At 41.4% G+C, this 27,624-nt stretch overlaps 1 protein-coding gene across 1 annotated transcript; it reads right to left on the bottom strand.

Moving 5' to 3' along the window:
* LOC135550532 (SWI/SNF-related matrix-associated actin-dependent regulator of chromatin subfamily A member 5-like) lies at positions 1-25,880 on the bottom strand. Its single transcript, XM_064981451.1, has 24 exons — positions 25,737-25,880; positions 24,777-24,866; positions 24,258-24,424; positions 23,977-24,077; positions 23,682-23,782; positions 16,827-17,006; positions 16,542-16,697; positions 16,276-16,407; positions 15,643-15,711; positions 14,675-14,784; positions 14,317-14,543; positions 13,044-13,165; positions 12,617-12,769; positions 9,094-9,226; positions 7,959-8,104; positions 7,186-7,314; positions 6,631-6,741; positions 4,791-4,904; positions 4,063-4,185; positions 3,796-3,928; positions 3,505-3,623; positions 3,049-3,261; positions 2,306-2,416; positions 1-2,079 (listed from the first exon to the last, which is right to left on the bottom strand). The coding sequence occupies exons 1-24, from the start codon at positions 25,791-25,793 to the stop codon at positions 2,011-2,013; spliced, it is 3,066 nt and encodes a 1,021-aa protein (XP_064837523.1). The 5' UTR covers positions 25,794-25,880; the 3' UTR covers positions 1-2,010.
* Between the last annotated feature and the right edge of the window lie 1,744 nt (positions 25,881-27,624).

Genomic DNA, 27,624 nt, shown 5'->3' with positions numbered 1-27,624 from the left:
TAAGGTTGGATTTTGTTTAATGAACTCATACATTTAATTTTTTTACAGGAAAAGCAAAATACAACAGGTGCTTTTTGTTCAGATACCAACACTTAAAATAGTTTAAAAGGATCAATGGAATTAAACTCAATATAAAATGATCTGAGGATATGTGCAAAGCAACAGGTTATATAAGGTGCATACAGGGAACCGCTTGATGTAACATAATAACAATGTGTCAAACACAGGTCTTCAAAAACAGCCATGCACAGAAAGAGGAAAAACAAACATACAAAGACTGCTATTTCTCCACCACGCCAACTACACAAGAAATGAAACAATCAAAACAAATCCGTAGATAAACTCAGCAAAAAAAAGAAAAGTCCCTTTTTCAAGGACCCTGTCTTTCAAAGATAGTTTGTAAAAGTTCAAATAATTTCACAGATCTTCATTGTAAAGGGTTTAAAACAATTTCTCATGCTTGTTCAATAAACCATAAACAATTCATGAACATGCACCTGTGGAACGGTCGTTAAGACACTAACAGCTTACAGATGGTAGGCAATTAAGGTCACAATTATGAAAACTGAGGACACTAAAGAGGCCTTTCTACGGACTCTGAAAAAAACAAAAGAAAGATGTCCAGGGTACTTGCTCATCTGTGTGAACCTGCCTTAGGCATGCTGCAAGGAGGCATGAGGACTGCAGATGTGGCCAGGGCAATAAATTGCAATGTCCGTACCGTGAGATGCCGAAGACAGGACAGACAGCTGATCGTCCTCGCAGAGGCAGACCACATGTAACAACACCTGCACAGGATTGGTACATCCAAACATCACACCTGCGGGACAGGCACAGGATGGCAACAACAACTGCCTGAGTTACACCAGGAACGCACAATCCCTCCATCAGTGCTCAGACTGTTCGCAATAGGCTGAGAGAGGCTGGACCGAGGTTTTGTAGGCCTGTTGTAAGGCAGGTCCTCACCAGACATCACCGGCAACAACGTCGATGGACCAGACAGGACTGGCAAAATAGTGCTCTTCACTGACGAGTCGCAGTTTTGTCTCACCAGGGGTGATGGTTGGATTCGTGTTTATCGTTGAAGGAATGAGCGTTACACCGAGATCGATTTGGAGATGGAGGGTCCATCATGGTCTGGGGCAATGTGTTACAGCATCATCGGATTGAGCTTGTTGTCATTGCAGGCAATCTCAACGCCATGCGTTACTGGGAAGACATCCTCCTCCCTCATGTGGTACCCTTCCTGCAGGCTCATCCTGACACGACCCTCCAGCATGACAATGCCACCAGCCATACTGCTCGTTCTGTGCATGATTTCCTGCAAGACAGGAATGTCAGTGTTCTGCCATGGCCAGCGAAGAGCCTGGATCTCAATCCCATTGAGCACGTCTGAGACCTGTTGGATCAGAGGGTGAGGAATAGGGCCATTCCCCCCAGAAATGTCCAGGAACTTGCAGGTGCCTTGGTGGAAGAGTGGGGTAACATCTCACAGCAACAACTGGCAAATCTGGTGCAGTCCATGAGGAGATGCACTGCAGTACTTAGTATCTGGTGAGGCCACCAGCTGCATCGACTTACTTTTGATTTTGACCCCCCTTTGTTCAGGGACACATTATTCCATTTCTGTTAGTCACGTCTGTGGAACTTGTTCAGTTTATGTCTCAGTTGTTGAATCTTGTTATGTTCATACAAATATTTACACGTTGCTGAAAATAAACGCAGTTGAGAGTGAGAGGACATTTCTTTTTTTGCTGAGTTTACATATAGCATGCTGAGTTTCAAAGGTCAAACAATTTAAAAAAAAGAGTAATACAAAATGTCTTAAAAATGAGAAGCCACACTTCCACAACTATTGAAGGTTGTTTTTGTATTTTTTGTGTGGGTGATTAATGCTGTTTGTTTTTGATGGGCCAAATCATAACTTGAGAACTGTGTGCGTAAATCAAATGACTTATCTTTCAAGTTAGGATTGGGCCTGCTGGGAGCTACATTAATTACATGACATCTTCAGGCTCTCGCCTTCTTCTCTTTGCGTCCTGTGCCTTCTGATGACGCATCTGCCTTCCTTTTGTGAGCCTTAGAATAAAAAATGACATTAGAATCAAATCAATTGCATGTCTATGTGTGAATGTTACAATGTATGTATGAAATATTAATATTCTAACACTTGAGTATTGATCCATTTGTCATGGTAACATGGTTCAGAATCCTCAAGATGGTCAGCCAATACACCTGTTGGATTTTGGACATTAAAATGGTTAAAATCTGTATATTATTCCTTTGAAATGGTAAGATCAATTACTGTCTGGCTTTTTGGTGTCTTTTTCTTCTTTTCAGCACGCTCCTTTTCCTCAATCTCCATATTTTCTTTTTCGATGAGGGAGATGAGAGTGTTACAACGTCGCTGGAGTTCCTGGGGGAACAAGAGACAGCTGTTAGCAGAGAACAAGAAAACAATAGTACAATGTATGTCTGCTGTTCCTCTCTGTTAGCCAGTCTGTTTGTAGCAACGACAAAAATATATATTCATTCAATATGCTCTTGTGTGGTTATTACAGTTTTTGTTCGTAATATTGACATTTCAATAACCAAAACAGTTCATGTAACATACCACTTTGTCAAAAGCACAAAGTAATGAAAAATAACCCCAGAGAGGTAAGTGTCTCTGTATTCAAGTGATGCATGAAACGGAATCTATAGGAGTCGTTCGTCCCATGAATTCTCATCCATCTCAACTTGTAAAGGAGGAACACATTGAAACAAATTCAACTCTATATTCCGCCATACCTACTATAAATGTCAGGCAAGCAAACAACATGATCTCTGAATTCACTACAAATGTACTATTTTCTATAATAAAAGTAATAAAACAGGTTATGATGGGTCCAGAGAAAGCAAAGAAGTAGGACACTAAGACACTGTAACTGGGTTTATTGACTATCCCAGAGGCAGTCCAGGTGTCATATTAAATACCTGTCCCCATGTTTGCTCAACGAACCCTTCTAACAGCTATAACATAGTCAAACTGTTCAGGGTGTAGTGTACCATGGCAGTTCGGGACTTGATGAACCAGTCAAATCTGAACTGTGGAGCGTTCCGGACACACTGTCGGAGTTCCTCATAAACATTCTCCTTGTCAAAGCCCATCTTGTGAAGCATACAGATCAGGAACCTGTCCTCCTCCTCTGTGTAGTTCTTCCCTTTATTGGTGCCATACTGAATCCTCAACTGGTGGAAAGGGGCCTTGTATCTCGCAACCTGAAATGAATCAAGACAACATTTCCATTTGGTCAATTTGAAAATAAGAATTAATCTTGGAGCATACTCAAAATAAAAGGTTTCTAGTATCACATTCAAATACGTAATTTCCACAGTATATAGAAGGGAAATATGTTTTAGAGACGCAATCACTTCATTTTAAAGATCAATACAAAAATACTTATCAGCCACTATCTAACACACTTGAGCACTTATTTAGAAAATCTATGTAAAGTATATGACCTTAGCATCCAGTGCCTTCTTAATGCTGATCCTCCTCTGGATGCGGGCCTCACCACGCTCCATCTGGGCCATGATCTTCTCAATATCCTGGAGTTCATTGCACCGCTCCCAGAAAATGGCTTGAAAATAAAACAAGAGTATGTAAAGACTAGCGTGGAGCATATAAAATGATAATAAGCTGTAACAACAATGGTTATTTGAAACAGATACAAGAATAGGTCTCTAGCAAACAACTGTAATGGAATAATAGATGATGATCATTATGATGATGAGGACCTCCGGTAATCTTACCAGAATATTCAATGACTTCTTCAGGGTTTTTCCCCTCGACTTCCCGAGCGATGTTGTCGATGTCATCACGGCCATATTTCTCATTGGCTTTAATGAACTGATTGAAATCTCGCTTGTTCCAACTTGTGAACCCCTGCGAAATAACATTCACCACAAACACAGCACTTGTTAGATACAAGCTTTAGCATGTACAATAATGTGGCACCTTTTGTGACAAACACTATAGGGATCTTAGACAGTTGTGTCTAGCCTAGCGCCCTCCAGTACCTGTGTAAGAAGCTTCTCCTTCTCCTCAGTCTCCTCAGGACTGAGGGGCCCTGCCTCGTCGATCTTCCTCTGCTCCTCCTTCTGCACCTGAGCAGAGTTAGAAATGTCAGGGCTCCTGGGCACCTGCAGCAGCACAGTGGAGAGGACGGACACAGCTCATATTAGATAAAACACTGAATGGCTCTGTCTCTCGCTATTAAGCTGGGCAAGAGACCCCTAAGGCTGGGTGAAGCGATAGCCTGGTTCCCCAACAGGCCTGTCTAACTGGGCAGAACTGAGCAGATGTACCCTGGGATCAGGTGGCATAGGGGGAATGTGTGTGTATTTGTGTTCTGTGGTTCTGGCACCGTGGAGGAGTAAAAGCTCCAATCTGTCTCAGTTCAGCAGTCTGCCTTGGCAGCGAGTGCCTTGGCACAGTTAAGCACTTGGGATGCTGCTCACAAATGTCAGAGTTGAGACACACTTCTATGGGCTCTATTCACCATCCCACAACTAATATGTTGGCTCTGTGAAAGCCCAAGCCAACAGATTTCAAAATATTGTTTTTAAATATTCAACTTTGTAAATTGTTTCAGTAAAGTAGAACCAGCAAGAAGGGACATTCAAGTCACAATACCATGTGCAGGAAACAAGAATACATGAGTATAAATGGCTAGGCTTAATGCTACCTATGTCAACATGGGCACACTTTATTTATCCATTAGACGACTTAACTACAGCCGTCTTACCTTGTAGCCTATAGTATTCCTGTAGAAAAGGATCTCCATCTCTAGCAGCTCAAACAGGCGAGGGGGAAAGAACTGGAAGTCCTGGATGTTGGGCTGTTTGGGGGGACGTGGGGCCTGAAATATATTCATCATTATTAATCATGTTCTGGTGAGCAAGATTAACATATGTACCTCTTCATCATTCTGACTTCTTGACCATCATTATTTGGAAGAAGTGGGAAACAAGAGGAATGATTAGAGTTCCAAAGCTACAGTTAATATACCAAAGTTACCGGAATCTTCTATAATTTTGGTAATGAACAGGTAATCTATGGCAATTTAGGTCATTTATACTTTAATAACTCATTTTTATTATTCATATATAGTATTAATTTATTGTATCTGTGTCCATATTGCCCATGAGTTTCTAGTGGACAGACCATATGGTTAAAGAGAAAATAGCCTAATTATCATAAAAAGTATATAATCAACAAAGGCATTCTTTTCAATTAACTCTGCAATTCTTCCAAGTATTGACTTTTTTTCACAACTGCCTCCAGTTTGGAAGTTACCAAATTTCTGGTAGTTTATTTTGCAACCCTACGAATGATTGACTAGCAACTCTTCCATGAACACGAGGACCACTGTTCGTATAGTTTTGTGATTTAATGTTGGTTTTATTTCTATTCGTTTTTAGATTTTTATATGAACATTTTGTGAGGTGGTTGATCGGTTTCGCAAGCCTGATGACAGTGGTCCACAGACAGAGAATATTCTCTCAACGAACGCTTGGGATGCAGGGGCAGAAACCAGATCCAGTGCCACAGGGTACAGCTTTGGATAAACAGCCATCCTTGCCTGCCAGAACTGGAGAGGTGACTCTAAACATGCCCCTCTTCACCTCTTCCAGGAATTTCCTCAGCTCACACGGGGCACTTAATGCCCTGCCAGGTGGACTCTTGGGACAGTGAACTCAGACACAATCCTCAATGCAAGAAAGCTATATTTATGAAGCACTGTGGTCGAGATGCTTGTTGGATTTATCTTGCTGGTATCTTCTTGGGGTACTCCTGCCCCATGGCTGTACTCTCTGATTTGCTGAAGTACAAAAGACTCTGCTTCCCTCATCAGTGGCTCCGTCTGTTGAGCGAAGTGACAGAGAGACACTTGGGTCCATCAAGCAAGCTGCTGCAGGGGATGGATCGAAATTGGCTGCCAGAAGACTCAGTATGCATGCGAAGTGCTCACACTGACTTCAGGAGGACCTGTGCCAACTGTTTTGCAATAGTAATTGACTGCAAGTGTGCCTCAAGGTTGAGAAAGCACGGCACCACATCAGACTACGACTGGCTGTCAGTTTGAAGTTGGTCGGTGTAGATTGTGAACGGCTGCAGCAACTTCACAAGCCGTTCTAGCTTGGCCCAGACATACTCAATGCGCGCCCTTGGATTTCATCCCTGTTATCTAATGATAGTGATGCACAAGCTAGGCCTATTTGAAACATCGGCATCTACTAGCAGCATTTACCCTCCAGATTCAGAAGCCACAAATCCCCATTAGAAGCTTGAAAACCTTGTCCAAGAAAAAAAATGAACTAAAGATAATTTGATGGTTTTTCCTTTAAGTTAATTTTGTAGTCAAATATAATAGTTTTAGTATAGTTTTAGTTTTTCAAACGTTTTTCAGAAATGTTTTATTTTTACTAAATTGTTTTTCCAATTTTGTTTTTATTTTAGTTTCAGTTTTCGTTTAGTATAATAACCCTGATTGGGACAGCACTTGAATAAGGATGTCATTTATAAGCAGGGATGCAAAGCCAGGCAGTTGGCGGTTTCTGTGTCAGTTTGTGAGTGGGCGTTACCTTGGGGGCTCGAGGTTCACTGACACGCAGGGCCTCTCTGAAGTAGGCATCCACCGCATAGTTGGCTTTCCGCTCTCTTTTAGGAGGCTCAATCCATTCCATCATACTCAGCTACAAAAAAAGACCAGTCCATCCCTCACAAGGTGAACCAACTCAGCATACTGTACATGATGCACACCGCATTTCATGGTTACGGTGGTTTCATAAAGTGTATTTCATAAGCATCTATGAATAGTATACTCTGTATGCCATCTTTACCTCTATCACACAGTAGTCAAAGTTCAATATCTAAGATGAAATTCAACCTGAGGCACAAGGGACTTAGCTAATCAAAGTACAGTACCATATCAAGCTGCTCAGTTGGTTGAGCATGGCACTTGCAATGCCAGGGTTGTGGGTATGATTCCCACAGGGGACCAGAGCAAAAAAGAATGCACTCACTACTGTAAGTCGCTCTTGAATAAGAGAGTCTGCTCAATGACTAAAATGTCAATGCAAAATGCTCTTTGATGCTATTAACCTTGAGTCATGACAAAACATTTAGTAATTTAATACCTTTTGCTTCTCTCTGTAGTCCTCCCCTTCAAAGTTGTAGAGGCTGGTCTCTGCTCCTCCGGTATCCACAGTGAAGTTCCTGAGGGAGCTTTCTCCCAGAGACTCCATGCGCTCGTTCATCTCAGCTGTCTAGGATAAGTCAAAAGGCAGTGGTGTAAAGTACTTAAGTAAAAATACTTTAAAGTACTACTAAAGTATTTTTGGGGGGGTCTGTACTTTACTATTTATATATGTTTGACTACTTTTGCTTTTACTCCACTACATTCCTAAAGAAAATAATGTACTTTTTTTTATTCATTTCAAATGCTTAGCAAGACAGGAAAAGGGTCCAATTCAAACACTTATCAAGAGAACATCCCTACTACCTCTGTTCTGGCGGACTCACTAAACACATGCTTTGTTTGTAAATGATGTCTGAGTGTTGGAGCGTGCCCCTGGATATCCGTAAAATAAAAGAAAACAAGAAAATAGTGCTGTCTGGTTTTCTCAATATAATTATTCAATTATTCAATACTTCTACTTTTGATATTGAAGTACATTTTCGCAATTAATTTACTTTTGATGCTTAAGTATATTTAAAACCAAATACTTTTAGACTTTTACCCAATAAGTATTTTACTGAGTGACTTTCACTTTTATTTGAGTCATTTTCTATTAAGGTATCTTTACTTTTGCTCAAGTATGACAATTGTGAACAGGTGAGCACAGAAAACCAAGCAGCCAGTCTGTCAACCAAACACTGTATACTGATCCTTCACATGGTCCTCACTCACCTTCTTTGCCCCCCTCTCTAAGATGGTGTTGATGTCTTCGTCCGTGAGCTCATTGTCTTTGGAGGCGAAGACGTGAGTGGCCCCATGCCTGATCATCTGCAGCATCTCATCTTTCCCCAGCTTGTTGGACTGCTCCATCAGCCTCCCTGGAAAGTTGAAAAGATGTGAGAAGTAGTTGGGGTGTGGGACTGAATGTACAAGACCCTGCAGCAGGCACTAACATCCATGTTTCAGGGTCTAGATCATTCTATAAAGTATATGTATGCATGCATAACAAATCCAAGTCTGATTTACTGTCTGCTGAGTCAGACCATTAACTTTTTTTTTTTTAAGGACACATTTAAGGGATTTGAACATGGAATTAGAATACTAGAATGGACATGAACCTTCTTATGATGGGCCAAAAGGTCAGCCATGTTGGTCAGGGAGTTAGTCAGTCAACCACAGTTTGTCAGTGCTGAGATAAAATATTGTGAAAAACAATGAATGTGAAGAAAGTATCTGCACTGTGTGTTAACTAGCTAGCCAGGCAGTTTTAGAGGAATCACCTGCCAATATGCCAACATTACATTCAAACAATGCAGTCAATCCACAGCCATACACAGGCTCAGATCAGTACATAATAACAATAATTCATTTCATTTGTAAAGCTCTTTTCTCACACTCAAGGCACTGAATAGGACTTGGATGAGTTATAAATGCAGCAAGTACTGATATTGTATCATATAATAGCACTCAGCTTTCCAAGAAGACAAAACATGAGACAGTTATGGACTGTTTACATATATTTTAGATGCTGTTTATCCAGAAAATGTGTATAAAACTCCATACTGTAATTATAATATGACAATATTTTATGTTGACTATAATTCCGTTACATCACATGCCTTACTTTTATTTTCCTGTGTAAGTAAAAGCAGGAAATGCATCACCTACATGATCCCTCTACTGCCATTCATTCCAATGAGACTGGTTTTGGATTTCTTCCTGACCAAGCTGGCTGCAAATTTCACCCTATTATGAAACTTTGAGGGTTTATGACATAACCCCTCTAGTAATTCTATATGATCTACATGGATTTGAAAGCCATGGAATGACAAACCACGAAGTTGTAAATTAAAACCATGCTGAATACCTTGTTGTATAACAATGGAGTCTAGCCTCAACTTCATCTCAGCTCTCTCTACAATCCTCTCTTCGACTGTATTATCAGTGATGAGGCGGAACACACGCACTGGTTTCTTCTGACCAATTCTATGAGCCCTGTCCTAGAGAGGCAAAAACAAACACACTGATTGCCTCAGTGTATGGAGGTGTCTATTTCTTTGAAACAAGGCACTTTTTAAAAGTAAAAGACAAGATACAAGCCAGTGTTATGAACTAACATTACTAGTATTTTTGTATGCATGACATAGAATTTCACACATAAGTGACTAATACTAACTAATAATTACTAAGTCATATTTACTTTAATACTGACTAATAATTACTTTTCCAAATGCTTAATATACAGTGCTTTCAAAAAGTTCAGACCCCTTCCTTTTTCCACATTTGTTATGTTACAGCCTTATTCTAAAATTGATGTAAAAAAAACTAAAATCCCTCAATCAACACACAATACCCCATAATGACAAAGTGAAAACAGGTAATATTTTTGAAAATGTATTTAAAAAAACAAAACAGAAATACCATTTGTTACATTAGTATTCAGACCCTTTGCTATGAGACTCGAAATTGAGCTCAGGTGTTTCCATTAATCCTCCTTGAGCTGTTTTTACAACTTAATTGGAGTCCACCTGTGGTAAATTCAATTGATTGGACATGATTTGGAAAGGCACACACCAGTCTATATAAAGGTCCCACAGTTGACAGTGCATGTCAGAGCAAAAACAAGCGATGAGGTTAAAGGAATTGTCCGTAGATCTCCGAGACAGGATTGTGTCGAAGCATAGGTGTGGGGAAGGTTACCAAAACATTTCTGCAGCATTGAAGGTCCCCAAGAACACAGTGGCCTCCATCATTCTTAAATTGAAGAAGTTTGGAACCACCAAAACTCTTCCTAGAGCTGGCCGCCCGGCCAAACTGAGCAATCGGGGGAGAAGGGCCTTGGTCAGGGAGTTGACCAAGAACCCAATGGTCACTCTGATTTAGCTCCAGAGTTCCTCTGTAGAAATGGGAGAACCTTCCAGAAGGACAACCATCTCTGCAGCACTCCACCAATCAGGCCTTTATGGTAGAGTGAGCAGACGGAAACCATTCCTCAGTAAAAGGCACATCACAGCCTGCTTGGAGTTTGCCAAAAGGCAACCAAAGGACTCACAGAACATGAGAAACAAAGCTTCTCTGGTCTGATGAAACCAAAATTGAACTCTTTGGCCTGAATGCCAAGCGTCACGTCTGGAGGAAACCTGGCACCATCCCTACGGTGAAGCATGGTGGTGGCAGCATCATGCTGTGGGGATGTTTTTCAGTGGCAGGGACTAGGAGAATAGTCAGGATCGAGGGAAAGATAAACTAAGCAAACTAGAGAGATCCTTGATGAAAACCTGCTTCAGTGCACTCACGACCTTAGATTGGGGCTAAGGTTCACCTTCCAACAGTACAATGACCCTAAGCACACATCCAAGACAAAGCAGGAGTGGCTTCGGGACAAGGCTCTGAATGTCCTTGAGTGGGCTAGCCAGAGCCCGGACTTGAACCCGATCGAACATCTCTGGAGAGACCTGAAAATAGCTGTGCAGTGAAGCTACCCATTCAACATGACAGAGCTTGAGAAGATCTGCAGAGAAAAATGGGAACAACTCCCCAAATAAAAAGTGTACCAAGCTTGTAGCATCATACCCAAGAAGACTCAAGGCTGTAATCACTGCCAAATGTGCTTCAACAAATTACTGAGTAAAGGTTCTGAATACTAATTTAAATGTCATATTTAAGTTATATTCTTAATACAGTTCTAAAAAAATTCTAAACCTGTTTTTGCTTTGATATTATGGGGTATTGTGTAGATTGATGAGAAAAAAGGCTGTAACGTAACAAAATGTGGAAGAAGTGAAGGGGTGTGAATACACTAATATATATATCTCAAAAAAAATAAAGGGAACACTAAAATAACATCCTAGATCTGAATGAATGAAATATTCTTATTAAATACTTTTTTCTTTACATAGTTGAATGTGCTGACAACAAAATCACACAAAAATGATCCATGGAAATCAAATTTATCAACCCATGGAGATCTGGATTTGGAGTCACACTCCAAATTAAAGTGGAAAACTACACTACAGGCTGATCCAACTTTGAGGTAATGTCCTTAAAACAAGTCAAAATGAGGCTCAGTAGTGTGTGTGGCCTCCACATGCCTGTATGACCTCCCTACAACGCCTGGGCATGCTCCTGATGAGGTGGCGGATGGTCTCCTGAGGGATCTCCTCCCAGACCTGGACTAAAGCATCCGCCAACTTCTGGACAGTCTGTGGTGCAACGAGGTGTTGGTGGATGGAGCGAGACATGATGTCCCAGATGTGCTCAATTGGATTCAGGTCTGGGGAACGGGCAGAACAGTCCATAGCATCAATGCCTTCCTTTTGCAGGAACTGCTGACACACTCCAGCCACATGAGGTCTAGCATTGTCTTGCATTAGGAGGAACCCAGGGCCAACCGCACCAGCATATGGTCTCACAAGGGGCCTGAGGATCTCATCTCGGTACCTGATGGCAGTCAGGCTACCTCTGGCGAGCACATGGAGGGCTGTGCGGCCCCCCCAAAGAAATGCCACCCCACACCACGACTGACCCACCGCCAAACCGGTCATGGTGGAGGATGTTGCAGGCAGCAGAACGTTCTCCACGGCGTCTCCAGACTGTCACATGTGCTCAGTGTGAACCTGCTTTCATCCGTGAAGAGCACAGGGCGCCAGTGGCGAATTTGCCAAACTTCCTGCACGGTGTTGGGCTGTAAGCACAACCCCCAACTGTGGACGTCGGGCCCTCATACCACCCTCATGGAGTCTGTTTCTGACCGTTTGAGCAGACACATGCACATTTGTGGCCTGCTGGAGGTAATTTTGCAGTGCTCTGGCAGTGCTCCTCCTTGCACAATGGCGGAGGTAGCGGTCCTGCTGCTGGGTTGTTGCCCTCCTACGGCCTCCTCCACTTCTCCTGATGTACCGGCCTGTCTCCTGGTAGCGCCTCCATGCTCTGGACACTACGCTGACAGACACAGCAAACCTTCTTGCCACAGCTCGCATTGATGTTCCATCCTGGATGAGCTGCACTACCTGAGCCACTTGTTTGGGTTGTAGACTCCGTCTCATACTACCACTAGAGTGAAAGCACCGCCATCATTCAAAAGTGACCAAAACATCAGCCAGGAAGCATAGGAACTGAGAAGTGGTCTGTGGTTATCATCTGCAGAACCACTCCTTTATTGGGGGTGTCTTGCTAATTGCCTATAATTTCCACCTGTTGTCTATTCCATTTGCACAACTGCATGTGAAATTTATTGTCAATCAGTGTTGCTTCCTAAGTGGACAGTTTGATTTCACGGAAGTGTGATTGACTTGGAGTTACATTGTGTTGTTTAAGTGTTCCCTTTATTTTTTTGAGCAGTCTATATAGAAGTATGTTTCCAAGGAAGCCACAACTGAAATGTTTCTCACCATTGCTTGCAGATCCACTTGAGGGTTCCAGTCGGAGTCATACAGGATGACGACGTCTGCAGTAGCCAAGTTAATTCCCAGACCTCCAGCTCTGGTGCTCAACATGAAAATGAACTTGCTGCTGTTGTCAGCATTGTAGGCCTCTATGGCTTCCTTGAAACATGGCCATAAAGCTAATGCATTAGTTAGACACAATATCTAAGATATCCGTTTTGTTTCATGTAGTTAAAGTAATTACACTTTACACAAATTTTACAAGCACAGTCAGTACGAGCACAATAGGCAAAGTACAGTGTTTTGAAGTAAAGATACTACAAAAACACAACCATGGTAGGTTTGATTGAACTGTTCCAATACAGCTCCTTATGGTTTCCATGGGAGTCATTGTGGTCAATGAGGCCTCATCAGCTGAAGTCATGTTCCGTACCTGTCTGGCTTCGTGTGGAGTGTTCCCATCTAGACGGCAGTACTCATAACCTCTCCACATGCAGTAGTCCTCAAGAATGTCAAGGACCCTGGTCATCTGGCTGAAGATGAGGACTCTAGACCCTGGCAACCAATGAGACAAAACAGTCATTCCATTAGGGAACAGAACAGCATACAATAGCAGGTCACATAGCTCTAGTTCAAATGCAGCAAGGTTTGATTAATTCTAAATGAGCATGACTAATTTGATTGTCAAATGAACGTCTCATCATGAAAGCTTCATGAAAAAAAATGAAATTCTACATGTGAATCCTGATATCCTTCAACAAAATGCAAACCTTTGAGCCTGCATCCTATGAGGTTGTCCTTACCCTTTTAACCTCTACGAGATGGGTGTCTGATTTGTCATCCTGAGGGTCCCAGAGATAAAATGTAACATCGTTTTGTTTGATAAAATATTTTTTGTTCAAATGTAGTAACTGGGGTCTACAGTTTGACACCACTGCTGTCTCTGGCTCCACACTCACCTCACCACCTAGATGTGAACGTTTGTGTATAAGCTAATGATCCATCATGTATGACATTCCTGAGAGTGTGTAAACTTTAATTTGTTTTTTTACCATAGCATGTTGGAATGTTCTCTATAGTTATGTACTTGAAAATCTATCAATTGACCAATTCAGCACATTTGGGCAAACTCCTGGCAGACTTGATACAAAATATTGTGCAGTAATGTAATTCACTGGCTCAGTCTGACTTTGCACACACACTGCTGTCATCTGGTGGCCAACATCTAAATTACACCTAGACTCCTATCTGAAAGTATGGCCTTTCTCTTACACTTCAAATATGTTTTTGTTTGTATTAACTTTACCAGATCTAATGTGTTATATTCACCTACATTAATATCACATTTCCACAAACGTCAAAGTTTTTCCTTTCAAATAGTATCAAGAATATGCATATCCTTGCTTCAGGTCCAGAGCTACAGGCAGTTAGATGTGGGTGTCATTTTAGGCGAAAATTGAAAAAAAAGAGTACGTTCCTTAAGAGGTTTTAAAGGACCATTATGCATTTCAATCTATCAGAGTTTGTATATACAACCTATTGCATAGTCTGTTACAACTGGAAATGTACAGTAACAACCACAGATCAAAGCTCTGAGATAAAGACATCCAATTTACATGAATAATGTATTTTTTGTTTAACCCCCCTTATTATCTGTTGGGGTAAACTACAGTAAAAGCATTTAATGATCAGAGAGAATGTACCACCTTGCTCCTGGACTTTGGGCAGCAGTTTGTCCAGGGCCACCATTTTGCCGCTGTTGGTTACAAGATGAGTGTCAGTGGTGTAGGGGGGTCCAGGCTCGGCCCCATCAAACAGGTATGGGTGGTTGCAGCACTTCCGCAGCTGCATCAGGATGTTCAAGAGACGCATCTTGTCAGTTTTTCCAGAAGAATTGAGGATGTCAATGTCCTTCATCAGAATCCGTGTGTACCTAACAAAATTTGAACAAAACATTGTTTCATTTGAAATATTTTTTTCTTGAATTTCATAGGTAGAAACATTGAACCAACAAAAGCTAGGGCCAACACTGGGAAGTACTAAGTATTTGAAGCAAACCCATACCATTCTCGCTGCATCTTACTCAGTCCGAGGTAAATCTTCACCTCTTTTTTGGGAGGCAGGTTTTTCTCCACTTCAGCTTTAATGCGACGCAGAAGGAAAGGCCTCAGCACCTAAACAAGGCAAATGCTTTAATTCATCTATTTTTACCCATGTATTACAAGTATTTCTTTACATACACTGAGTGTACAAAACATTAAGAACACCTGCTCTTTCCATGACATACACAGTCCATGTAGATGAAGGGGAGGAAAATGGTTAAAGAAGGATTTTTAAGCCTTGAGACATGGATTGTTTATGTGTGCCATTCAGAGTGTGAATGGGCAAGACAAAATATTTAAGTGCCTTTGAACAGGGCATGGTAGTAGGTACCAAGTGTACCATTTGTGTCAAGAACGGCAACGTTGCTGGGTTTTTCACACTCAACAGTTTCCCATGTGTATCAAGAATGGTCCACCACCCAAAGGACATCCAGCCAACTTGACACAACTATGGGAAGCATTGGAGTCAACATGAGCCAGCATACCTGTGGAATGTTTTCTTGTAGAGTCCTTGCCCTGACAAATTGAGGCTGTTCTGAGGGCAAAAGGGGGTGCCACTCAATAGTAGAAAGGTGTTCTTAATGTTTTGTACACTCAGTGTATATCATTTTTAAAATGTGTTTTATTTAACCTTTATTTAATTAGGCAAGTCAGTTAAGAACAAATTCTTATTTACAATAATGGCCTACCAAGGCCAAACTCGGACGACGTTGGGACAATTGTGCGCCGCCCTATGGGACTCCCAATCACGGCCGGATGTGATACAGCCTGGAATCAAACCAGGGACTGTAGTGACGCCTCTTGCACTAAGATGCAGTGCCTTAGACCGCTGTGCCACTCGGGATGTATTATGTATACTAAAAATAAATATAGATAAGAAGGAATCTGCAGTGAACTCTGAACGTAATGGAAGTGTGAAACACAGCTTACCGCATGCAGACGCTCCACCAGCTTCTGGTCCCCCAGACAGTTGTTGGTGTCAAACCAAGAATCAAAGTCCTGAGAATTAAAGAAAAACGTTAATTTTGTTTTTAACACACAGATTTTCCATGAAAGTGCAAAAGTTATTTTAGAGGGGGAAAAAAAGGTAAAGATGATTCTGCTTCGGCTTCGGTTGTAGAGAGGATTGTGTTAGCGAAAAGGACAGGATACATATGATCAGCTACTGCCTCTGGGGGTGACTGGAGGGAGGGATCCCAGACAAATTGGGAGGAACTGACAATAGAACAGAGCAGTGCCTGAGGGGGGAAGCCTATGCTCGGGGCTACCTTTCCCTCTGACACATCATGGAAAGACAAGAAGCATGTCAGGTGGAGCTGAGGAGCTCAGTGATTGACTGAAGCGAATTGAAACTTGGTGATATAAATGGAATAACAAAAAACATTAAGATACTGCTGGAGGGTCTTTTGATACAAATCAACAAAAGAATGCAGTTCCTTTTGCCTGGAGCGAAATATGAATTTCTTTCTTCCTCGATTTGGTATTCCAGTCACATGAATCTAAAGGAGAGGAATATCACTACAAGAGGAACACATGGAGAGAACAAACAGAGGCAGGACTCACATTGGCAGAGTTGAAGACATCAGGCAGCAGGAAGTTGAGGAGTGACCACAGCTCATGGAGGTTGTTCTGCAGAGGTGTTCCAGTCAGGAGGAGACGGTTGGTGGTTTTGAACTCACGGACAATCTCTGAGAGCTGACAACACAGGATTCATGTAAAGGTTACATAAAAATCATGAAAAATGATTGTGTATAGGCCAAACTTTATTAATTGAAAAGTAGAAAAAGAAACGTGTTTTATCCCTAAATTATTTTAATTTGAGTTCATACCTTAGACTTCTCATTTTTTATCCTATGAGCTTCGTCAATGACAAGGTATCTCCAGTTGAACTTCTTGAAGACAGATTTCTCTCTGATGACCATCTCATAGGATGTGACGCAAACATCCCATTCCCCTGGCATCATGACATCACGGATGAAAGCCGCCTGGTGAATAAAGACAACATTTGTCAAAGGAGTCATTAGTGGTCTTGGTTACCTAACCACCTGAAAATGAGTTATGAACGGGGGATGTTTAATCAGAATCAATCAAGAGAAAAAAAAAACAGGACATACTCTTGCATCCTTGTCCCCGATGAGACAGACTGCCTTAAGGGTTGGTACCCAGCGTTTGAACTCATTCATCCAGTTGTGTAGCGTTGATTTGGGAACCAGAACCATGTGGGGGCCTGGAATGTTCCTGTAATGCTTCAGGTATCCCAGCAACGCAATGGTTTGGAGGGTCTTCCCCAAGCCCTGTGGTCAATAAACAACCTGTCTTACATACAGCGCATAAGATTGACTCACAACCAGTAGCACTTACCAGACACTTAAGGGCCATCCACACCAAGGACAATAACAATAAAAAAACATGTAAAAGTTTTTATAATTCAAGTGAACAACAATAACTATAAAAACAGTGGAAAACAATAGCTACCATTGGGATAACTTTGTGGAGACAGGGATAAAAATCACACAACAGTACAACTTCAAAAAACAATCCAAAATACGTTCTATTAAAGCGTTCTAGGTTAGCAAGGAATAGCCACTCAGAGGGGAGAGGCAGAGTGTGCGGTGAGCTTTCCTGAATAAATGGGAAACATTTTAAACGTTTCTGTGCCTCCAACTTTGTGGCAACAGTTTGGAAAGGCCCTTTCCTGTTTCAGCATGACAATGCCCCCATGCACAAAGCGAGGTCCATACAGAAATGGTTTGTCAAGATCGGTATAGAAGAAAATGACTGGCCTGCACAAAGCCCTGACCTCAACCCCATCGAACACCTTTAAGATGAATTGGAACGCCGACTGAGAGCCTGGTCTAATCGTCCAACATCAGTGCCCAACTTGACTAATGCTCTTGTGGCTGAATGGAAGAAAGTTCCCACAGCAATGTTCCAGCATCTTCCCAGAAGAGTGGAGGCTGTAGTGTTTTATATAACCTTTATTTAACCAGGTAGGCTAGTTGAGAACAAGTTCTCAACTGCGACCTGGCCAAGATAAAGCAAAAGCAGTGTGACAAAAACAACACCTGGGAGTTACACCTGGGATAAACAAACATACAGTCAATAACACAATAGAAAAATCTGTATAGTCTGTGCAAATGAAGTAAGGCAATAAATAGGTCATAGTGGCGAAGTAATTACAATTTAGCAATTAACACTGGAGTGAGACGTGCAGATGAGGACGTGCAAGTAGAAATACTGGTGTGCAAAAGAGCAGAAAAACAAAAATGTTATGAGGTAGGTAGTTGGTTGGATGGGCTATTTATAGATGGGCTGCAGCTGCAGCGATGGTAAGCTGCTCTGACATTTAATGCTTCAAGTTAGTGAGGGAGATATAAGTCTCCAACATCAGAGATTTTTGCAATTCGTTCCAGTCATTGGCAGCAGAGAACTGGAAGGAAAGGCGGCCAAAGGGGGTGTTGGCTTTGGGGATGCCCAGTGAAATATACCTGCTGGAGCGTGTGCTATGGGTGGGTGTTGCTATGGTGACCAGTGAGCTGAGATAAGGCGGGGCTTTACCTAACAAAGACTTATAGATGACCTAGAGCCAGTGGGTTTGGCGACGAATATGAAGCGAGGACCAGTCGACGAGAGCATACAGGTCGCAGTGGTAGGTAGTATATGGGGCTTTGGTGACAAAACGGATGGCACTGTGATAGACTCCATCCAATTTGCTGAGTAAAGTGTTGGAGGCTATTTTGTAAATGACGTCGCCGAAGTCAGTAGTCAATTTTACCAGGGTATGTTTGACAACATGAGCGAAGGAGGCTTTGTTGTGAAATAGGAAGCCGATTCTAGATTGCATTTTGGATTGGAGATGCTTAATATGAGTCTGGAAGGAGAGTTTACAGTCTAGCCAGACACCTAAGTATTTATAGTTGTCCACATATTCTAAGTCAGAACCGTCCAGAGTAGTGATGCTAGTCGGGCGGGAGGGAGCGAGCAGCAATCGGTTGAAGAGCATGCATTTAGTTTTACTTGCATTTAAGATTAGTTGGAGGCCAAGGAAAAAGTATTATACGGCATTGAAGCTCTTTTGGACGTTTGTTAACACCGTGTCCAAAGAAGGGCCAGATGTATACAGAATGGTGTTGTCTGCGTAGAGGTGTATCAAAGAATCACCCGCAGCAAGAGCGACTTTATTGATATATACAGAGAAAAGAGTCGGCCCGAGAATTGAACCCTGTGCCACGCCCACTGAGACTGCCAGAGGTCCGGACAAAAGTCCCTCTGATTTGACACATTGAACTCTATCTGAGAAGTAGTTAGCGAATCAGTCGGGGAGTCATTAGAGAAACCAAGGCTGTTGAGTCTGCCGATAAGAATACAGTGATTGACAGAGTCGAAGGCCAGGTAGATGAAGACGGCTGTACAGTACTGTCTTTTTTCTATGGCGGTTATACCATTTAGGACCATGAGTGTGGCTCAGGTGCACCCGTGACCAGCTCGGAAATCGAAGACTTTAGAAAGGCAGGGCAGGATGAATATAGGTTTGTAACAATTTGGGTCTAGAGTGTCTCCACCTTTGAAGAGGGGGATGACTGTGGCGGCCGCTTTCCAATCTTTAGGAATCTCAGACAATACGAAAAGGTTGAACAGACTAGTAATAGTGGTTGCAACAATGGCGGCGGATAATTTTAGGAAGAGAGGGTCCAGATTGTCTAGCCCAGTTAATTTGTAGGGATCCAGATTTTTCAGCTCTATCAGAACATCAGCTGTCTGGATATGGGTGAAGGAGAAGCGGGGGGGGGGCTTGGGCCAGCTGCTGTGGGGGGTGCAGAGTTGTTGGCCGGGTTTGGGGTAGCCAGGTGGAAAGCATGGCCAGCCGTAGATAAATGCTCATTGAAATGTTTGATTATCGTGGATTCATCAGCGGTGTCAGGCAGTTAACCCACTGTCCCTAGGCTGTCATTGTAAATACTATTTTGTTCTTAACTGACTTGCCTAGTTAAATAAAGGTAAAAAAAACAATAGAATGGGATTTTCAATGTAATAGCCACTGTCCAATTTACAGTACATTTAGATTAACAAGAATTTAAGCTTTCTGCCCATATCAGATAGGTCTATTTCCCGGAAATTTCTAGTCACATTAGTGCACGTTAGCGACAACCTTCCCAGTTTAGGACCCAACCCATAAAAGTTAAAAAGGCTTCTGAAGTTTGCAATTTCCGATTTGAAATTTCAGACTTTATTTTCCCTCATAAATAATGCATCAACCCCTACAAAAATGTTAATTCAATATAATCAACATTTACTGTTTCTGCATGATTATTTTACTGCTGTAGCAAATTGGCTCAAATTAAGATCCTACACCTGTAATGAATGGCCTAACCGCAGGGCGCTACAGAGGGTAGTGCATATCACGCAGTACATCACTGGGGGAAAGCTTCCTGCCATCCATGACCTCTATACCAGACCCTAAAATTTGTCAGACTCCAGCCACCCTAGTCATTGACTGTTCTCTCTGCTAACATACGGCAAGCAGTACCAGAGTGCCAAGTCTAGGTCCAAAAGGCTCCTTAACAGCTTCTACCCCCAAGCCATAAGACTGCTGAACAGTTCATCAAATGGCTACCTGGACTACTGCATTTGCATTGACCCCCTTTTTTAAGCTGCTGCTACTCGCTGTTTATTATTACCTCAATTACCTATTACCTCAAATATCTCAACCTGTACCCCTGATTCGGTACCGGTACCCCCTGTATATTTAAGTGATAAGAAGCCGGTGTCTGGAGGACATATTGGCACGGGTGTTGTAGGCCCGAGCTGATGTCGATGGCCGGCAAACCGTGCCAATATATCCTCCAAACACCGGCCTTGGGGCATTATCAATTTTATACAATGGGTTACAAACATATTCAAATAATGATTTACATTATTTAGAAGAATTTATTCATACTATTTCATCATTCCAAAAGCTATATTCACAACACAAATCTAGGTTTGCTACCCAAGCCGGCTGGTCGTTCATTCTATTGGTTCAGTTGCCAGTGACAAGGGTTGCAAAATTCCAGGAACTTTCAATAAATTCCCTGGTTATGCAGAAATGCTTGTTGGAAGATTCCAGGTTTCATGTTTATTCCCTCCTGATTCTGGGAATCATCCATCCAGGATTTTGGGAAAACCAGGAAATTTATTGAAAGTTCCCAGAATTTATCAACCCTACCGGAGACACAACCCAGTCGTTCAGTCTTTTTGTTCTACATCTATGGACACGACCCAGTCGTTCATTCTAAAATGTTCCATTGCCATACTGGCTGGCATCTTTTTATCCCTTGCTTTATCCCAAGAGTAGCTACATTTGCATAAGCTGTTTTCTAGAGTCATTTAGTTGGATACATCCAATGAGCTAATGAGGCTCGATTTCGCCGGGCATAGAAAATGTGCTCTCTAGTCAGGACACTGTTATTCTAGGAGCTAGCCAACAACAGAGCTAACACTATCACTTCAAACTGAAGCTGGAAAGACTGCAAACTAGCTGCACTTTGTTTCGTTTGACCTTTTTTCAATTGACATTTCTTTGTATATACCGGTATCCTTAAAAATGATCAAATGAAATGTTATTTGTCACATGCACTGAATACAACAGGTGTCGGTAGACCTTCACGTGAAATGCTTACGGACAAGCCCTTAACCAAGAAAGAGAGTTAATAAAATATTTACTTAATATACTAAAATAAAAATACAATCAAATAGTAAAACAATAAAACAACAATATCGAGGGGGTACCGGTACCGAGTCAATGTGTGGGGATACAGGTTAGTCGAGGTAACTTGTACTGTAGATAGGGGTAAAGTGACTATGCATAGATAATTAACAGCGAGTAGCAGCAGTATAAAAATAACATAAATAGTTGGGTGGATATTTGAATAACTCTTCAGCAGTCTTATGGCTTGGGTGTAGAATCTGTTAAGGAGCCTTTTGGACCTAGACTTCAGTACAGCTTGCTGTGCGGTAGCAGGGAGAACAATCTATGACTAGGGTGGTTGGAGTCTTTGACAATTTGTTGGGCCTTCCTCTGACATTGCCTAGTATATAGGTCCTGGATGGCAGGAAGCTTGGCCCCAGTGATGTACGCACTACCCTCTGTAGCGCCTTATGGTCGGATGCCGAGGAGTTGCCATACCAAGCGGTGATACAACCGGTCTGGATGGTCTCGATGGTGCAGCTGTCGAACTTTTTGAGGATTTGGGGACCCATGCCAAAACTTTTCAGTCTCCTCAGAGGGAAAAGGTGTTGTCGTGCCCTCTTCAAGACTGACTTGGTGTGTTTGGACCGTGATAGTTTGTTGGTGATGTGGACACCAAGGAAGTTGAAACTCTCGATCTGCTCCACTACAGCCTTGTCGATGTGAATGGAGGCATGTTCGGCCCTCCTTTTCCTGTAGTCCACGATCATCTCCTTTGTCTTGCTCACGATGAGGGAGAGGTTGTTGTCCTGGCACCAAGCTGCCAGGTCTCTGACCTCCTCCCTATAGGCTGTCTCATCATTGTCGGTGATCAAGCCTACCAATGTTGTGTCGTCAGCAAACTTTATGATGGTGTTGGGAGTCATTATGAAAGCTGACTCATGATTTCGACTGGCTGAGAAATGCTGCCTGCCTGCCTGTCTCGTCTCAACACATTCATTACTATGGGACAGCTGGAGACCTAATTAGAAATTTTAAACAATGTTGCAAATGTTGGAAAGACAGACAGCAAGGTTTATGCAAATCTCCGCTGTTGAAAACAAAATAGTCTAAATTGAAATGTGAGATAATGTCTAGATGCTTTTTATAGTGGAGATCAAGTTTATAAATTACCTGGCTGGGCTGATGAGACAGTGGATTGCGCAGTCAGATGAAACAGAGTAAATAGACATTTTAAAGTCATAGATTTAGCCGGTGGTAACTTGTGGAATAGACACTGGCTGGAATGTGGTTTAAACCAATCAGCATTGAGGATTAGACCCACCTGTTGTATAAAGCCTTGTTAATGTAATTTTTTTGTTTTACTTTTTTTCTTACTTTAGTTTATAAAAAATGTTTGTTGGTTAAGGGCTTGTATGTAAGCATTTCACTATATTTTATAAATGTTTTATTTAACCTTTACTTAACTAGGAAAGTCAGTTAAGAACAAATTCTTATTTACAATGACGGCCTACCCCAGCCAAACCCTAACCCGGACAACGCTGGGCCAATTTTGTGCCACCCTATAGGTCTCCCAATCACAGACGGTAATGATACAGCCTGGAATTGAACCAGGGCCTGTAGTGACGCCTCTAGCATTGAGATGCAGTGCCTTAGACTGATGTGCCACTCAGGCAAGCGCGACATGAAGATGCACAGGCTAAACAGTGTTTGTTGTTGAATTGCTACATTTAAATATGTGTTTCTATATTATTATCTACATTGAAGTATTATTTGCAGTAGTCACTATGAAAATGAACACACCATGAAAATAGTGATAAGCCTACAGTGTGCAGTAGGATGCGTTAATCAGTTGATTGACAGGTGTAGCCTAGAGTGTAGAACAGGGGTTGGCAAACTACGGCCCACACAGGCGAGAGGTTTGAGTAAAAATTATGAGCTGGGAAATGATTGTTTTGTGTAAAAAACGTCACTTGAACGTCTAAAACTAGATATGTATGTAGATTTTATAATGGACCTATATATTTTCAAATAACTGCTCTTTTTCTGGCCCTCCGTTGAATTTCAAAATCCTGATGTGGCCCTAAAGTCAAAAGGTTTGCCCACCCCTGCTGCAGAACAATAAACCTTCTTCTAGTGTGGAGGCTTGCCAATGTTTTATAGTTATGTATAGTTTATCTTTATCATCCTTGGTGTGGATGTCCCTTTACACTTGGATATCAATATATGGCTCTGGCACTTAATGGAGGCAAGTAAACATCAACTATAGTTAATTCTATGTTTAAGTTACAGTCATTATTACCATTTCATCAGCCAAGATTCCATTAATGCCATTTTCATAAAGGGAGATCATCCAGTTGAGACCTCTGATTTGGTAATCTCTCAGCTCTCCATTTTTTACATCTGGAAAAGACAAAAAGTTTTGTTATTAATGGAGGGGAAAAAAACCCATCATCAGCAGTTCTCAAATGGGAGCTAATTAGTATTAAAGGTATACACCTGCTGGAATACAACATTTACAGCACCTGCTACAGTTCATTTACATGGAGGGCTGACTATTAAAATTAGCATTTAAAAGCTATATGAAAACATCGTACAGGATGGGGACTCTTCAAAGCGAACCAAGACGTTAGCTGCCTTCCTGCTCTCAGATAACAACTCCTCATCTTCTTCCTGTTCTGTGCGTCGGTGGCGGTTACTGCAAAAACACAGGTGGCGGAAAAATAGTATGCTTTGCTACAATGCTAAACAGATTGTATTGTTTATTGTTCATGGATTATTCACCAATATAGCTTGTTTATTTACAATAACATAGAGCTGACATTTAGAAAATTGTAAATAAAGGCAAGACTCTTAAAACAAGTCGGCAGCCACATACTCTCCAACAGAAAGCAGATTTTGTTTCTCATCCTGTTTAACGCGAGGTCGTCCAGGTTTCACTTTCAGGGGTGAAGTAGGAGACTTCTGAGACGCAGGCTGGATGAAGTGGGCAAAGAGTTCTGTTTGCTTGAGCAGAAACTCAAATCGGTTCGCTCTATCTGTTTTCTATGGTAAAAAGACAGGGGGGTACAGAAATACACCAACAAGTTGTTTTTGACTAGTAAGGATATGAGATCAATGTTATGCTTAACTGTAATTGTGCCAGTCACATTCTCCCTATACACTGCAGTCTCACTACTACACACTGCAATTCCTCACATTTACCACAGTCGGGAGCCCATTGCAAAAGTTGGAATTTAAAAAAATGTTTTTCTCAAATAGCTGGCACAGAATTTAACCAATGCTGTGACTAATCTGTGTCACGTGATACTCCCTGATTTAATCATTCAACTTGCAATTGCATTTTAAAATCTTAAATTAATCCATAGAGAGTTTGAGACAAAGCAATTTGTCTCACCCTTTTCTCTTCGTATTCTGGATCCACCTCTCCCTCCGCCTGAGGCAAAGCCTTTGGATGTGGCTTCAGCTGAAATGGGGGGTCTTTTGCCTGAGCACAAACACAGTAGACTACTTTATGACATGCTCACTGAATTGTACATATTTATTTGGCATATGATTCACTAACATTTAATCAACGTAATGTGCTATTTAAAACAAATTTGTATTGCAATTTCAGTTATCTTATAAGGGGATGAGCTGTGTATTGTATACCATTTCCTGTGACTTCATGCAACATTATTCTATAATACGTTTAATCAATACAGATTTATGGTTGACGGTCGAGAAAGTTTTCTACATGTGATGTTTGTTGCACAATCAATTATAATACATTTTGAGCACGTTCACATATTATTTATTATAAAGTGTGCAATAAGTTATGCCTTCAATTGAACCGATGTTAAAGTTCACGCAGTTAGGTACACTTCACCACGCCTGTTCTTCATAAACATAAACATAAACATGACATTGTTAGCTACTGTAGCCAATTGACAGTCCCCAGAGCGCAACAAGCAGCTAGTGTTGAAAGTAGACAGCTGATTTGCTCTGGGCTGGTCTTGCTGCATGCGACTGTGCGGTGTGCTGCCTGAGCTAAGTGAAACAGACGACAAGCTACACATACAGTCAGTGGGGTTGCTCTGGACTCTCGTCAGACTGAAATTGGCAGGATTTAAAAGTCTACGGGAATATTGGCTACATTACTCTCAACTGCACGACGACAAACATTGTAGCTAATGTTTTCTGGTCAGCGTTTGACCTGGTGGTATCTAGTTAGCTAGCATCTGTAGAGAGCTATGCAGATGTGCAAGCCTCCTTCCCGCCATGTTCCCCCCCAAATCAACAATACTGCAAACTTCTAGCTAGCTACTAACACTCTATCTCATATTTCTGGAAAAGATGTCTGCTTTCAAATGCTCACCTCTTCATCTTCGGGTAAAGGCTCTCTGGAAGTTGACGGAATCTCTTCATCTGACATTCTGTGGACTTTGTTCTTATCATGAGTTTTTAGACCAGACTGTGTAAGTTATTATACAGCAAATAGGCTTGGTACGTCATTAGATAGAGCATCGTGAACCTAGCGACATTAAGGTCACATTATCAAACGGCTAAATTTCATAATAAAAGTTCCCTCAAAAATGTTTACTAGACTTACAAGTACGTTTTTTAAATATAAAATCAGAACGGTAATAGTTTAAAGTTACTTAAACATTTCAATTCATTATTTCATACATTGTACCTATGGGCTACAGCTCAAAAAATAAAATAACATTACAAAAGGTACATAACTTACAAAGCATTGATCATTTTGCCGGCTATATTTGTGTCATTCAATAGTTTATTTGAGTAAAACCTACTGTCAACTGTTACCAAAACCGTATTTTCATTACAGCACTTTACAGCTATTTGTTACTGTACTATTGGAACAATACAAGTTGTATCCAATAAAGGGGGTGATTTGGAATCCTCGTACACTAATAGGATCCAGTGTTATACCATCAAAGTTTGTCATCAAGCTATTTTTTTCAGCAGAAATCTACGTCCACTGCTGACATTTATTTGAATTTTATTTAAGTCCTCTATGACAACACTATACACGATAATGTGGTGTGTCGATTTAATTCACACGACACACTCTGGCAGGGGAATATGAGCCACTTTGATAGAGGTGAAAGAGCTGGTGTGCCTGAATGATGGCCGAGGGACCAGGATTAATGTAGCCACAGGGAATGATTCTGCCTTGGACCATACTCTGGTATTTAGTATGATGGCAAGAATCTTGGGGTGGAAGGTATGGGAGGAGTCGACGTAGGGAGTGATATTTACCCCTTAGTAGGCCTGAGGGAGGAGGAGGTGTCAGTGGATGGTGTAGGAAGGTGGGTGTTTGGAAGGGGCAGAGTGTGACCAGTTTCAGGAGCTGAGTGAGCAGGGAATGGCTTTAGTGGTTATGATAGGTGATGTGAGTAGCGGGAACATCTCTGTGAGAGCAGAATTAGTAGGGGCTACTGAGAAAAATGTACATGAATACAGCATATCAAATCCTATTGGTTACTTGAAACTCAGTCTCAGTCTTCAGATAAGTGGTTACATGTCTGTCTGTCTGTCTGTCTGTCTGTCTGTCTGTCTGTCTGTGGGTTATTTCTTGGTTTTCCTCTTGTAACTTATTTTATATGGACAATTTCAGCTCATGTGTTTCTGCAAACTCTTTATGATTTCACCCACTCTTCACAATGTGGGTTCGCTGTTTTAACAATGTAATAACAATGTACAATGTAATATGTGTTTATAACAGTCAATAACAGTTTAACAATTGTAACGTTTATAACCATGCACTCCAAATCTACCAATGCATGTGTTTGACTAGTTTAATCCTCAGACCCCTGGAACAGCATGGGGGACAGTGCCATCCAGTGGCATGGAAATTAAACTAATATTAGAATATTTAACTTTCAATCATTAATTCGTTTTCAACTCATTTACATATAACATTGATGTTTAATAAATATGACCCCTTATTAAAATAGAATGATTGCGTTTTTTCTCTTATTTACCCACCTTGGCAGAATATTTACAAATCACCTCTAGAATTTAACCATGAGCCTTAATATCTATTAAAATAACACGAAAAGATGAGGGTAGGATCAGAAAAACAGAACACATCTTGAAACAAACAAACTATAATACAATTTGTGATCGTGTTCAGGTAAATCTATGATTTTGTTTTGAAGCTTTTTGCGCGATTTGGGACCCGTTAGTGTCGCTTAGTGTGGCTTAATGTCGCTGATTTCACGTAGCTATTAAATAGAACG

This window comes from Oncorhynchus masou, chromosome 12, assembly GCF_036934945.1.
Source record: "Oncorhynchus masou masou isolate Uvic2021 chromosome 12, UVic_Omas_1.1, whole genome shotgun sequence".
Classification (NCBI taxonomy): domain Eukaryota; kingdom Metazoa; phylum Chordata; class Actinopteri; order Salmoniformes; family Salmonidae; genus Oncorhynchus; species Oncorhynchus masou.
The sequence above is the reverse complement of the archived record's forward strand: the minus strand, read 5'-3'. Positions and strand labels throughout refer to the sequence as shown.

Coding starts and splice junctions, on each gene's coding strand:
- LOC135550532 (XM_064981451.1), bottom strand. CDS start 25,793: ATGTCAGATGAAGAGATTCCGTCAACTTCCAGAGAGCCTTTACCCGAA. Junction 24,867..25,736: donor CTTTACCCGAAGATGAAGAG/GTGAGCATTTGA, acceptor GTTTGTGCTCAG/GCAAAAGACCCCCCATTTCA. Junction 24,425..24,776: donor CAGAATACGAAGAGAAAAGG/GTGAGACAAATT, acceptor TTTTTACCATAG/AAAACAGATAGAGCGAACCG.